This window comes from Antechinus flavipes, chromosome 1 (assembly GCF_016432865.1).
Source record: "Antechinus flavipes isolate AdamAnt ecotype Samford, QLD, Australia chromosome 1, AdamAnt_v2, whole genome shotgun sequence".
Taxonomy (NCBI): domain Eukaryota; kingdom Metazoa; phylum Chordata; class Mammalia; order Dasyuromorphia; family Dasyuridae; genus Antechinus; species Antechinus flavipes.
In genome coordinates this window covers 138,329,056-138,343,483 of record NC_067398.1, presented here as the reverse complement: position 1 = coordinate 138,343,483, position 14,428 = coordinate 138,329,056, and the positions used below count along the sequence as shown (strand labels likewise).

The following is a 14,428-nucleotide window of genomic DNA, read 5'->3' as shown; positions in this document are numbered from 1 at the left end:
ATCTCTTTGGGTGTGTAAGCCTAATAATGGTATTGCTGGATCAAAACGTATGCCAATTTAGTAACTTTTTGGACATAGTTCCAGATTGCGAAAAGCAACAGAATGGCTGGACTAGTTCACAGCTCCACCAATAGCCCATTAATGTGTTTGTTTTCCTGCAGTCAGAATCATAAGATTTAGAGTTGGAGATAATCTAATCCAGGGGTGTCACACTCAGAGAGAGAGGTCAAAAAAAAAATACAGAAAGATATCCAAGGGCTGAATATTGACTTAGAAAAACACCAGTTAATATTCTGTTTTATTGCATTTTTATTTATTTTGTTAAATATTTTTCAGTTACATTTTAATTGGGTTCAGGCAAGATTTGGGAGTGTTGTGGGTTGTATGCTACAATAGGACCTAATCTTTAACTAAATTATAGCCCAGTTGTTTCATTTTCTAGAAATCAAAGAGTTTGAGATTCAAGAGTACAGCTTGCTAGGTTTAGCTTTAGCAAAAAGGGACACTTCTATCTTGGAGATATAATGTCAGAGAAACTGAGGCAAGCCAGAGATTGGTTTTTAATCTTTTAATTGTGGAGAGTTTAGGCTTTTAATCTTTTAATTGTGGAGAGTTTAGGCTAGCCTACCTATGGAACTCATGTTCAAAAATCATTCGGTCCAGAGTGACTGGGGAACAGCGTTTATACAGAAAAGCAAGCAGGTGAAATACAAGCAAAAAAAAAAAAATGCAGTTAGGTCATCAATCAGCTGTTATGCAAAAAAAAAATTATTTCTCACAGCCTAAAGCAATAACAGGATGTACACAATGATGGACGTGGGCTTAAGAGGATTTTCCAGGGTCAGTATTTTCAGGGAACAATAACTGATCTTATCTGTAGAAGCACCTCACAGGTGTGATGCCCAAGTAGGCAAAAGAACAGAAATAGGCAAGATAACTTTATGGTCATGTCTTTCACTTTGATCTAGTGTGTGAGGATAAGTTCAGGTTCTCATGAGAAACTTACAGGGATCTTTTTGGCTCACCAGAGACAGAATAAAAAGAAACAAAGATCTGAAGAAGGCATTTGAAAGAATTTTTTCCCACACTCCTTGGCATCTCATCAGTTAATGGAACAAGGAAGGTCATCTTAAAGAAGGGATCCTGAAACTCTAACAATCCTTGAAGGAGAAAATCTCCTTCAACTCTGCCTCAGTGAGGGCAACAAGACAAATGGTTTCATTCTGTTATCTAAGTGTGATTCTAGTCCTTAGCAAAAGAATTCCAACCCTATTCAATTATCTTCTATTTTATTCAAATTCCAACTTAAGCTGAAACCCAGCTTGTAGATGAGCCAACTTGGGCTGCCCAACCCCCACTAAGTTCCAGTATAATAGCTTCCTTCAATGAAGGTCTTTTGCAGATGGACTTTGGTAGCTCTCTTTGCTGCCAGGACTTTCTGTCCACTGAGAACCGCATTCTCAGTGCAAAACTCCATTTTCCATAGATCTGCCACTATAGAAGTCAGTCTCTTGGTAAACTGATTTCTATCTAACAATAAACTTTCATTTTGAAACTAATAATTCAAGACTGAGTGAATTCTTTCATTCCTAAAACTTGCGGGTCGATTTAAAGGGGATTCTTAACAGCTCTCTTCTAACCACTAATCTAGACCACTCAAACAGCATCAATCTCTCAAGAATGGAGGATCAAAGTGGCCATCAGGATGGGGTTATTGGAAAAATTTTGGATTTGCCATATTATAATAAAGGAGTGTGATAGGGAGTCTTCATAAACTAGTAATTTTTCAGCTACAGTTGAAAAAGACCCTAGAAATCCTCCTTGGGAGTTGTTAAATGACTTCAGAGAACTTGGTTTTCAAGTATTTTTATTTAAAATATTTCAATATAATTGACTTTCCCTTGTATGGAACATTTATAAGAAATAATGCCAAGTAGAGTAAGAAGAACCAAGAGAATAATTTATACAATGACTAACACAATTTCAAAGGTCCTATAATGAAACATACTATCCACTTAAGTAACATTGAAAGACTCTGCAAATTAAAGTTTATTTTATTCTATGTCTTTTTCCTGCTTTTTTAAGAACATGGCTAACGCAGAAATTAGTTTTGCATGGCTATGGATTTTATTTTTCTTGCCTTCTCAAAGGATGGAGAAGAGGACGAGGTTAGGGAGAGAATGGAACTGAAAATAAAAGAAAAAAAGGCGGGAAATCAATTGAATTACTATTCTTTGTAAGCCTATGTATTTTATGCTTTAAAAAATTATTCTGAGACAAGGTTTACAGGGCTTCACCAGTATGCCAAAGGCACAAAAAGTTAAGGATGTTCTATCTAGTTCTAACCCCACATTTTTGTGGATGAGTAAAGGGAGGCCCAGAGAGATTAATAAACTTTCCAAACTCTCGAATATGAACCCAGGAGCCGTCTCTCAGAACTCTTTCCACATATTTGAAGAGATCAGGTGCATCGTTAAAAGATAAGCTACATTTCGATGGAATTAGTCTTATCTGATGCCAGAGGACAACTTATCTACTGGTCCAACAAATTATACAGCAAGCATGACAAGAACTAGATCTGCAAACCACCTCCGCGGGCTGCTCTGGGGGTTTTGGCTGGGCGGAGAGAGACACGTGACAAGCAACAACAGCAAGAGGAGAGACCGGGCCTGGGGTCCCAGGATGTCCCACAAAGCCCTCACTGCACGTGACTACAGAGTCCCAACGGCGGGCTCCCGAGACTGTTCTCCCGAAGTGGGGAAGCAAGGGAAGGCACCGGTGTAGGACCAGCCACCCACATTCCTTTTCTGGAGCTGAGCTGATACTACTGCTCCAAAGCGAGCCCAGATTTGCCGCGGGGTCTTGTGGGGGCTGTAGTCCACATGGGTCTAGAGGCTCGAGTACATTCAGAGGCGAAAACTCCATTCCCCATCGATCCTTGCGCTGAGCTCAAGTTGCCACTTCCTGTTTAGGGAAAGCCGGGGATTGCTGGTTTTTTGAGTAGGGCTGTAGGGGCTCTTTGGCTGTGCTGTCCTGTCCTCGATTTGGCTCCTTCCCCACTCGCCCAGCCCTGTCAGGTAGACTAAGCCCCCCCTCCCCTCTCCCCATCCATCTTTCCTCTCTCTTCAGTCTTTCCCCAGACAAAGCAAGATCCGCCTCCATCCCTGAGGCTACCAGGAAGGCTCAAAAGAGCTGATACTGAGAAGTCGGTAAAACGTTTTGGGATTCCCCCTATCTGGGGCTGGAGAAAAGCGGCTCTTTAGGGAGGGACGGCATAATTGGGAAAACCAAATTTAAGGTTTCCGTACTGCTCGGGTGCTAGGGCTGGAGAGGAGAAGAAAATATAGGCGCAGGGGAAGGGGGTGAGGACAGAAGGGGTAAGGTAAGATAAGATCGTGGGTAAAATAAACTCCGGGGATCGGCAGGAGGGGAGGGGGTTCGAGACCCTGATTTATGACTGGGACGCTCGGGCGTGGGCGTGGGGCCGAGGAGTGGGAGGATGGGGAGGAAGAATTCCACCTATCAGAGGACCCCAGCACAGGAAAAGTTGAGGGACCTGACGAAAGACAGCATCAATAGGAAGATCTCACAACGTCTCCCGTCTCCCCTCCACCCCCACCCCGTCGTGTAGTGTCCTGTAGTAAGGCCAGGTTGTGTGGAGGGATTCCCAGGAAAGGAGTGTGAACTGTGGTACCTGCTGAAATGCAGAGCTCTGAGTCACAGAGAATTTATAAAGTTGTCAATCAAGGGCGTGTCATCTTATCCATACCTAAATTAGAGAGTAGGGCATTATTAAAAAGCTTTGTATCTATCACTGTGATGAAACTAGTGGTGGTGGTTCAATCTAACGTGTCTCCTTTTTGTTACAGTATTCCAAGTCTGAAAAGGAATTTTCATATGCAGGCCAACAGGTAACTAGAAAAGAAATTTATTTTTTCCCGTCTTTATTGAGGTTAGGTAAATTCAACATAGAGTTGCCTTTCTCCCCTTCCCCCACCCCAGTTTAGTAAAGCTATATATATATGTTAATATAACATGTGTGGTAGCAAGCCAAGATGCTACTTGGCATAAGAGGAGAAACATTCACCTTACTCCCAGACTCTAGTATTTAGAGCTGGAAAGGAACCTTTGAGATAACTTAGTTTTGCCCCTTTCTTCTGCAGATGAAGAAACTCAAACCTGGGGAGGTTAAATAGCCAGTTTTCAGTAGCAAAGCTAAGTGTATAAAAACTCTGGTTCAAACCCCATTGCTTTTTCCACTTCATGTTAGATAATGTTTGAAAAATATAAGTGGATCTCATCTGCCTTTAGAAATAAATAAGTTATTTGAAAACAAAGTTTCTTTAGATTCCATCTCAGTATTTTTAATACTACATATCTTAGGAAAAGTTGATGGTCCCATTCATTGTGACCTTAAAATATGCTGTACATTATTTTACAGAATGATATTTTACAAAAAATATTTCTAGTTCATAATGGAAAGTTTAATGTGAATTATAGATTAGATAACAACATAAAGAGAACTGTGTAGAAACTTTGATTTTAAACACTTGCCAGAAGATAGGAAGAAGGGCAATCAAGGGAAAACTACTAAAGTATACTCAAGTTGTCGTATAAGAAGTAACAGAAACACTAAAGTTCAGGATGAACTGAAATGGATGAGGAAAGCTAATGAAAATAAAATGGAGAAAACTGAGTCAAATTTATAAAAAATGAGAGCCATGCCCTACTTGATAAATGATCCAAAGATATGATTTATGCCCAAAGGGCTATAAATTCATTTGCTATAACCTACCATATCCTTTGAACTAACAATACCTCTATTAGCCAGGATTACCAAAAGAGATTTTAAAAGGGGGGAAATGAAAAAGACTATATGTACAAAAATATTTGTAGAACTCTCTTTTCAGAGCAAAGAATTGGAAATTGAGGGATTGCCCATCAATTGGGGAATGGCTGAATAAGTTGTGCTATATGGTTATCATGGAGTATTTTTGTTCTGTGGGAAAGGATGAACAGAATGTTCTTGGGGGAAAAAAAAAAAACAAAGTCCTTCATAAACGCAAGCAAAATGAAATGTTCTGTATACAAAGTAATAGCAATGTTCTGGGACAACCAGATGACTTTGCTATTCTTGCAGTACAGTGATCCATGGCTACTCTGAAGGACTTATAATGAAGAATCCTATCCATATTCAGAGAAGAAACTGGTTATGTCTGAACACAGATTGAATCATTAAAAAGAAAGAAAAGAAAAGTTTATTTTGTTGTTAGCTGTATAGGAGGAAAGCCACTTAGATGATGAATAGGACTGCTGCTAAGGTTAAATGGAACTTGATAATAAAAAAAAAAAAAAAAGCAAAACTATTCAACTTTAATTTTCTTTTTGTTTTATCTACCAAGGAGAATTGATCATAGAACTAGAAAGAGCAGGACAGAAATGGCTATTTGGAATAATAAGTTGCTATCCAAGATAAGTAAGGATATATAAAAAGAAGATACTTAGTTGTACTTCATGAGTTCAGTTCATAGTACTCTCATAGTACTATAAGAACTGGTAGATATGGCTGCTGAAGAATCTCTGAAATCACTGTTGGAAATCTCTCTAAAATTGAAGGAAGGAAATCTCTGAAATCACTGTTGGAAATCTCTCTAAAATTGAAGGAAGGATCACAGCAGTTCTCCCCATTTTCACAAAAAAAGAAGAGAATGGAAAATGCAGCATTATAAGCTGGTGAACTCCAGAATTCCAGAAGGTATTATCCAAGAAGTAGGTAATCACAAGGCAGGATGGTTTCATCAAGAAAAACCTTATCAGACTAACTTCATTTTCTTTTGACAGGGTCCTTAATTAGCTTGTTAAGTCAGGTGTGATTTACTTAGATTCCAGCAAAGTATATGACAAGAGTTTTTCATGAATTTCTTATGTATATGATAGGAAAATGTAGGCTAGATAGTAATAGGTGAATTTGTAACTGTTTGATTGGTGGACTGAAAGTTCATTAATGGTGTCATGTTAGCCAAGAAAAGTAGTTCTTAACTTTTTTGTGTGTCATGGATCTCTGGCCGACTGATGAAGATTTTCTCCAAATGATGTTTCTTGCCTACATTTAAAATTAAAGGAAATGCTAAATTTCACTTACAGATGAGTTTAAAATAAAGGTATAATTTTCCTCCTATTGAAGTTAAAGGATCCACTGAAATCTCTGTGGATCCTCTGAGGGTTTATGCTTCCCCAGCATAAAAACCCTTATTTCAGAAGGAGGATTAATAGAATGACCCACGGATATATGTTTGATTCTGTGCTTTGTACTATTGTTATTAGTGATTTGAATGAACTAGTCAAACATTAAATACCTACTTTGCAGGAGATGCTAGAGATACAATGACAGGGGTTCCTGCCTTCAGGAAGTTTATTCTCTATTGGGGGCAAAGAAAGACATGAATAGCTTTTGTGTCAGATTTGTATACCAAGCTAAGATTCAAAGCTAATAAGTTGGTTTACAAAGTCTGTATCTCAAAAGATGTGGACAGGTTAGAATAGTCAGCCAAAGGAAGAGATGAAATTGGACAGGAACTCTTACACACTGATTCAGATGTTATCTTCAAGTACAACATGAGGGAGTCATGGCTAGGCTGCAGTTCATCTGAAAAGGATTAGTGGTATGTAAGTTCAATAAGAGTCAACTTGTGATTTTGCAGCCAAAAGACTAATATATTTTAGGCTTTCTTAAAAGAGGTTTAGTGCCCAGAACTAAGGAAATATTGATTCTACTGTGTTCTGTCCTGGTTTTGCCTTTTGTGGTATTGGATGCAATTGTGAGCACTGCATTTTGGAAGTCTATAATGAAGGACTTGAGATCAACCAATAATATTGGCTGAAGCAACTGGTAGTGTTGAGTGTAGAGGAAAGAACAATTAAGGAAGTTAGGTTAAAGGACTACTATGGAATAGTGGATAGAGTGCATGACTGGAGCCAGGAAGACTCATTCATATTCCTGAGTTCAAATCCGGCCTTAGACAGTAACCCTAGACAAATTTCTTCATTGTTTGCCTCACTTTCCTCATCTGTAAAAGAAACTGCAGAAAGAGATGGCAAACCACTCTGGTATCTTTGCCAAGATAACCCCAAATAAGGTCATGAAGACTCAGACATGACTGAAAATGACTGAACACCAACAACATGTAGAAGAGGATTTAACTTGTTTTCCACAATGCTATTCCTCTTTTCACTATAAGCATATTGTAGGAGCTTAGTTTTAAGACTTTATTATCTATAGCTTGCATCACTGCAATCACCATCTAATTGGTTTCTCTGTCTCGTCTCTTTCCTCTGTAATTCTTTTTTTTATATAATCCTTACATTGATTTTTCTAACAAATCTAGGTGTAACCATGTCACTTTCTTACTCATTAAATTTTTGGGGCTCCTTTTATGTTTGGAACCGATATAAATTCTTTTGTTTGGCATTTAAAGTCTTTCAGAAAGCTTTGATAGGCATTAGGATGACCTGAATTCAAATCCTGCCCTAAATACTTAACCCCCTCAGCCTTAATTTCCTTTTTTGTAGAATAAGGAGGTCCATTTCAGTAGTCACTTATATTCCTTTTGGTTCTATTAACTCCTGCCTTTTTATGCTTATTAGACATCAGTCTCTCCCAGATACTTTTGGCCCAACCAGATTGCCCATCTTTCTGTTCTTTACACATAGTGTTACTTCCCATCAATGTTGTCCCCCATGCCCAGAATGTACCTTTTCACGTCTGCCTCTTGGTATCCCTTCTTTAAAAATCAACTCGGACACCACCTTCTACATGAAGCCTTTCCTGCCCTCCCATTTCCTTATACTTTCCTCCCATTACCATCCAATTTTGGTTTTTTGTATATTCGGTTATGTGTATTGTCACCTAATAGAATGGAAGATCCTAAAAGGGGGAACTGTTTTCTTTTTTGTCTTTTTATACCCATTGTCTAGCATGAACTTGGTACACAGGTGCTTAATAAGTGCTTAGTGACTGATTTTATTTATGAATGTCTGGCAGAACTAGAAATCAATGGTCAGAAATTACAGAATGATATTTAATTCCAGTATAAAAATATCATTGATTATATATATTGAGAAGTGGAATTGGACTGCCTTTATAGGTTGTATATTCCTCTGCTCTGGAAGTCTTCATGTAAGAGCTAGCTTATTCTTTGTGGTGTATTGTAGAAGGGATTCTTATTTGGACATCTATAAAATTTGATGGCCTCTAAGGATCCTTTAAGCCCTAAGATACCATGATTGTATCAAACAATGGGAGTTGTTATCTAGATCTTTGTTTTATAACATCATTAAATGTAGCTACTTAAGCACCTACAATAATTACTATAGACCATGTTGCAAATAGTGATGTTATTTTAAAATCACAGTAGCAAAGTTTGTATTTATGTTATCTTTGCAACTCTACAGCATCATTGAGGAGAGAACTACCGAATGCCAGAATGGAGGAGGAGTCCATATTATTTCTGCTTTCTTTGTTTTTTTAATATTGGATTGACGGCTCAAAATTTCAGTGTTCTTTCTGTTAAAAGAAGAATGACTGAGCATTAGCCAGGTGGCACAGTTGGTAGAGAGAGCACTGTTCCTGGAGTCAGGAGCATCTGAGTTCAAATGCAGCCTTAGATAACTTGACACTTACTAGCTGTGTGACCTTGGGCAAATCACTTAACCTCAATTGCCTTGGCAAAAAAAAAAAAAAAAAAAGAATGATAGCTTTTGTTCTCTTTGTTTTATTGTATACCATAAGCATCCTGATATTACTGGTCATTTTTATGGGTTTTTCTTGATCTTGAGTTTAATCTAGATGGCTCTCTTCATATTTTTAATTTCTTTTGCCATCTGTGTTAGTAGCGTTTTGGCATGAATGACTGAAGTCACAGAATCACAAATTCTTATATTTGGAAGGGGACTTAGATGCTTCCTCATCTAACTGAATAGGCCTTCTCTAATGTCCCATCCATATGATCAATCTAAGATTGGCTTGAGGACCTCTAGTAATAGGCAGTTCTTTACTTTTGTATAGCTTTATGTAGAATTTCATTTTCACCTTTTGTCCTTAGATTTGCCTTTTGGGCCAAAATGGAGAAGGATTATTCCTTTTCATATGACAATTTTTTTCCCCCTTGAACACAAACAGTCCTTATTCTTCAGTCCTTCCCTTTCCCTTATCAATTTCTTTTACACTCTGAACATTATCAGGAACACTAGAAGTTGAAATTTGTTTATCATGTGGAAGATAGAGATAGATCCCCAGGGTTTTTGACTATCTTGCTCAGCCCTTTTGAATTTCTGTGTTATAGCTAATTTTGCGATTTATTATTTTCTAGTTTTCTAGATTTTTTTTGGAAATTAAAAACCAAGCCTAAATTTTATCCTTCCCACCAAATATTTTAAATCCTTTATCAAGTTCCGTTCTAGTTATAATTTCCTTAGTTTTCACTGGTTGGTATTTTTAAAAAATTTAATTTTATTCATTCCATCCAATGAACTTTTCCTACGGAAGTTAATCAAATTGGCAATTTCCTAGTCAACACTAAAAATCCTGATTTGACCCAAATACCAATCTAACTACATCCCCTAAGTCCCTCATTCCATCAAGTCAGACAAATCAATTGATGGACTTATTTTTGTGTCATCCAATGGTAGATAATAGAAACAAAAGATGATTTTAGATTTCCTTGCTTACTTCTAACCATGAAAAGAAAAACAGTCAAGAAAAACAATCACAAAATATACCAAAAAATGAGACACTTCCGTGGAGGCACAGCACCATCTTGTGGTTTTGTAAGATACAGTTCCTAAGAACTTAAAACTATTGTGGTTTTTGCATTTCTTAGCATAAATGATGTCACCTTTTATACTTAACTTAAGGGCTGGATGAAATGAAACCAAAGGCCCAAAGTTTCCCATCTCACTGTAGATGCTGTGTGTTTTCTAAGAAAGTTTGTATTCATTGTCTGATGTGCTACATGTGTGTGTTTATATGTGTACATTTGTTTTTACATATAATATTCAGGGTTTTTGAGTTAGAGTAGGTTTATTGTTCTTTGTCATTTACATGTGAGTGCCATGGGACATTCAGGAAGTTGTGCTTATTGACCTCTCAAGTATTTTTCAATTGGATATAAGTTCAGGTTTAGTAGTTGATATGCTTATACATACTTAGAAATTCTCTCTGCCTCTTTAATAATGAGGGATCCCTTTCTGGGTAAGCTTGGTTTATGGTAATTGAAGAATATTATCAGCACGGAATTTTTATCTATAATAGCCAACATCTTATGTAATGCTAATTATGTGTACCTCTTTTTTTTTTTTTTTTTTTTTTTAAAGCAACTGAGTTACGTTACTAGCTTTCTAACCTGGAATTTCTCCTTGAGGAGTTAGAACAAATTACCTTCAATTTTTCTTGTATTCTGTCTTTAAATTATTTGTTAAGGTGAAAAAATTGAGTCCTTCACTAAATTGCCAATGAAATCAAAATTTCAAGCATTACTTGTTCCCAGGGATTATTTCATGATTGTTCTTTTTCAGTTCTACATGATGAAAAAAATATAACCTTGTAAATAGTAAAATCATGTCTTTTATATAGAAAATAAAATTGCTTATCTTTTTGTTTGTAAAGGTCAGAATTCTTCAGAGGTCAGAGATTTTAGAAAATTTACCTTTCAATATGGATGATGATTCTAGACCGCTCCTCATTTCTGAAGTGAATAATGAAGTTGATCCTCAAGTTATGAACATTCAGTTTGAATCAGCAGATGTGAGGTCCAAAAGGTGAGTGTTTTATTTGTTAGGAATTGATAGTCCCTGATCCTTAAATTTCATGTGCAATTATGCAAATATTATTATTAGACTGTTTAGTATTTTAGAATGTTAAATTACAAACAAATTTTGATTTGATAACCAAGTAGCCAGTTTCTCATGTTATTTCTTTGGATTTTGTTTTGGGGTGGCAGTATTTACCCTTATGTTTTATGATTTTTATTAAAGTCACTTTTATACGACAATTCATATATGTTCAATTGATATAATATCTGGGTTTCATTCACCATGCTAAAGTCCTAAGTGTTTGAAAAGTGCCACAAGAGTTTCAAGAAAAAAAAATAGAAACATTCATTATAGGAATGATTTCATCGTAGTAACAGCTGACTAAAAAATGGCCAATTTATGTTACGTATTAAGTATATCTTCCTTTGGATTTAATTTTCCCTTAATTCTACATCAAAAATACATAGCATGTCATGTGATTAAATGATCCATCCCTTTTTAATTTGTGAATTGAGTGATTATCTATTTGCTGAAAATATTTGTTTTAATTAGAAATTGATTTGTAGTATATAGCTTTGCTACAGTACCTCATCATGATAGGATGGTGACCTTGACTTTTTGTTAATGTTTTTTTAAGAATTGTAATTATGTGAGAGGAGCAATATTGCCTACTGGATATAAAGAAAGCTAGTTTGCTGGTTCAGATAAACCTAGATTTCTGTCCGGCTTCTGCCCACATATTGACTTTGGGCAAATCCATAAGCTCTCAGTGCTCCAGGTAAACTTCTAAGATAAATTGAAGATAAACATTCTGACAAAGGAGTTGAAGGCTTTTTTATACCAATGAAATCACAAATCCTGTATAGATACAAACAGTATTGAAATTCGTGAGTTTTAAAATTATAAATGATCTTCTGATCAGAAGAATGTGAATCTGTGAGGATCACAGATTTGAGCTGTGCTAAACTTTGGCAATAATCTAGGCCATCTTCATCTTACTGACGAGGTAATTGAAGCCTAGAGAAGTAAAAAAATTTACCAGAGATCACAAAGATAGGAATTAATCAAGCACTGTTCAAACCCAGACCCTCTCCAAATCCAGTACACTTTGTCATTTATAACTTCAATAAAAGTTGTATGGTTTCATGCAGAATTGAAATCAAAATGAGAGATGATGAGTGGAAATTCTGCTAGCCTTCAGGCCTTTAATTTAAAGGACAAAGAAACACAAGCTGTTATGGTAAAACAACGACTACAACAAATCCCCAAACATTCAGAAATTAAAATGCCAGAAAATCAAGACTTTGCTTTTGACTTTACTTGGTGTGAAGTTTGCTGGCTTTACCACACAGGGGAGCCTGAAGCCATGATATGAGTTTTGTTATAAACTACAGTGTCTGGTTACTTTTACTTTTTTAGTTTATCCTCTTCTGTTTCTTTGATTCACTTTCAGCATGATGATAGCTTTAGTTTATTGAATTTATAGAACTCAGTCATTCATTCAGCAAACATAATATTAAGTGCCTGCTATGTTCTAGGTGTTGTGCTCAAGAAGCCTATACTTTATTGGGTCAAAATGACATGTACACAGATAAGTAAATAGAAAATATGAATATTTAAATAGGATTTACACTAGTTTGGAGGGCTTGTAGAGATTGTTTGGGGGGTAGAGGGTAGGACTAGGTGACTCCCACTTGGTTCCTGGGATCTTAGAATCTAAGAGCTGAAATAATCATTAGAAACCATCAAGTCTAATGGATTCATTTGCATAAAAAGAAACTGAGCCCTGGAAAAGGAAAAGGCATGCCTACAAGTGCTACTGCCTTCACTCTTAGAACTAGCACCAAGATCCTTGTCTCTTCCTTCCAGGGTCAGCCCTTTCTCTGCTCTCCATAATTCCCTTCCATGTGATCTATGACTTTCTCATTTGTTTATTAAAATGTGCTTTATTTATCTCTTTGTCTTAATATCAACAACCATTTTAAGCAAATCCTCCTTGTATCCTCCAGGATTTATATAACCTCGGGTCTGTGAACTTGTTTTTTTTTTTCATATTTTGATCACTGTTACAGTATAATTGGTTTCCTTTGCAATTTTTGTTTTATGGATTTAAAAACATTCCATAGCTTTCACCAGAGTGCTAAAAAAATCCAAGATGCCAAAAAAAGTCCAAAACTCAGAAATAAGCAAATATATCTGATACAGTGACCAATTCTGACAGTGTGTGTCACCACCTAGCTACCCCAAAATAATAAGTATTTAATAAAAATTTGCTGTATGCCAGACACTCATTTCTTTTTACTGTTAGTGATTTGAAACATGTTTTTGTGTGGTTATTTGTAATTCACTGTACATTTTGAGCACTTATTTATTAGGAAATGGCTCTTAATATGAAATATGTATCAGTTTCCTATATTTTTAATATCAGACTTTTTAAATAATAGTTAATGAAAATTCTTTTTCTGTTCTACCATTTTTCTTTGATCATTTTATTTCTGCAAAATATTTTGGTTTTATGTTATCAAAATGAACTCTTCTTTGACAATTCTTTCTCTCCATTGTTTACTTCAGAATTTTCCCCTTATCCACAGTTATAAAAGATATTTAGTCACATTTTCTTTTAATCCTTATTTTATGTGATCTTTTAGATTGAGTTCACATGCCCATTTTGAGATTGTCATGAGTTATGTTTTAAGATTTTGGTCTAAATCTAATTACTTCCAAGTTTCTTCCCAATTTTCCTTTCTGTTCAAAAAGGGAATCCTTGCCCAGTGATTTGAATTCTGGAGTTGTCAGACATCAGACTACTGTTTTCAGTGGTTTCTTTTTGTTACTTACCTACTCTGTTTCATAGGAACTCATTCTGTAACTCCATACTCATCAGACTGAGAAAGTGATATATTGGACCTCTTTAACATTCAGGGAACCTGAGGTCAAAATAGAATCAAGGGACTGTCACAGTGTATTGGGCCTAACAGAAAAAGCTTTAGTTTTTTTTGTTAGTGGGCTCTGCAAATTACTGAGTATGAGTTTGAGTAAGTCATTTTGCCTTTTTAGTCCTGTCTTCTCATCTGTAAATCGGGTATTTAGATTACGTAATCTTCAAAACCCTAGGATTTTTCTCAGTGTCTTCCTCCTCCATTCCTACACACATGTTGCTGAATAGAACTGGAAGAATTCACACGATTATACTTACTGGGTCTAAGACAAATTTGTTATTTAATATTAACTGGTCCTTCCCTCCAGCTACTCATCCTTAATTAATTCTCTATAAGGCAGCTAGGTGCCTTAGTGTATAGAGTATCCAGCCTGAAATGAGGAAGATTCAGCTTCCTGACTTCACCATGTATACGTCCTAGCTGTGTGACTCTGGGCAAGAGAGTTGAACTTTTTTGCTTCAGTTTCCTCATCTGCAAAATGAACTGAAGAAGGACCCAATTAGGGGCAAAAATACTGGAGTTGTTTGTCATTTCCTTGTTTTCTAATTCCCAGCATACTAATTTTGTTTTTAAAAATCCTTTAATTTTTTAAAATCAGAATTGCCCATGTTATCTCCTATGATTCTTCTTGACCCTCAACTGGTCCTCAAGACTCTTCCTTTACTCATATTATAAAATGT

The 14,428-nt window shown here is 36.2% G+C and overlaps 1 protein-coding gene across 1 annotated transcript in view; it reads left to right on the top strand.

The window, feature by feature from the left end:
• The first annotated feature begins 2,830 nt into the window (after positions 1 to 2,830).
• Positions 2,831 to 14,428, top strand: part of SLC38A9 (solute carrier family 38 member 9) — an 82,570-nt gene continuing 70,972 nt past the window's right edge. Inside the window, exons 1-3 of the mRNA XM_051990798.1 lie at positions 2,831 to 3,077; positions 3,870 to 3,911; positions 10,664 to 10,815. Coding sequence (XP_051846758.1) covers positions 10,712 to 10,815 — 104 coding nt within the window. The 5' untranslated portion in view covers positions 2,831 to 3,077; positions 3,870 to 3,911; positions 10,664 to 10,711. The remainder of the gene's footprint in view (positions 3,078 to 3,869; positions 3,912 to 10,663; positions 10,816 to 14,428) is intronic.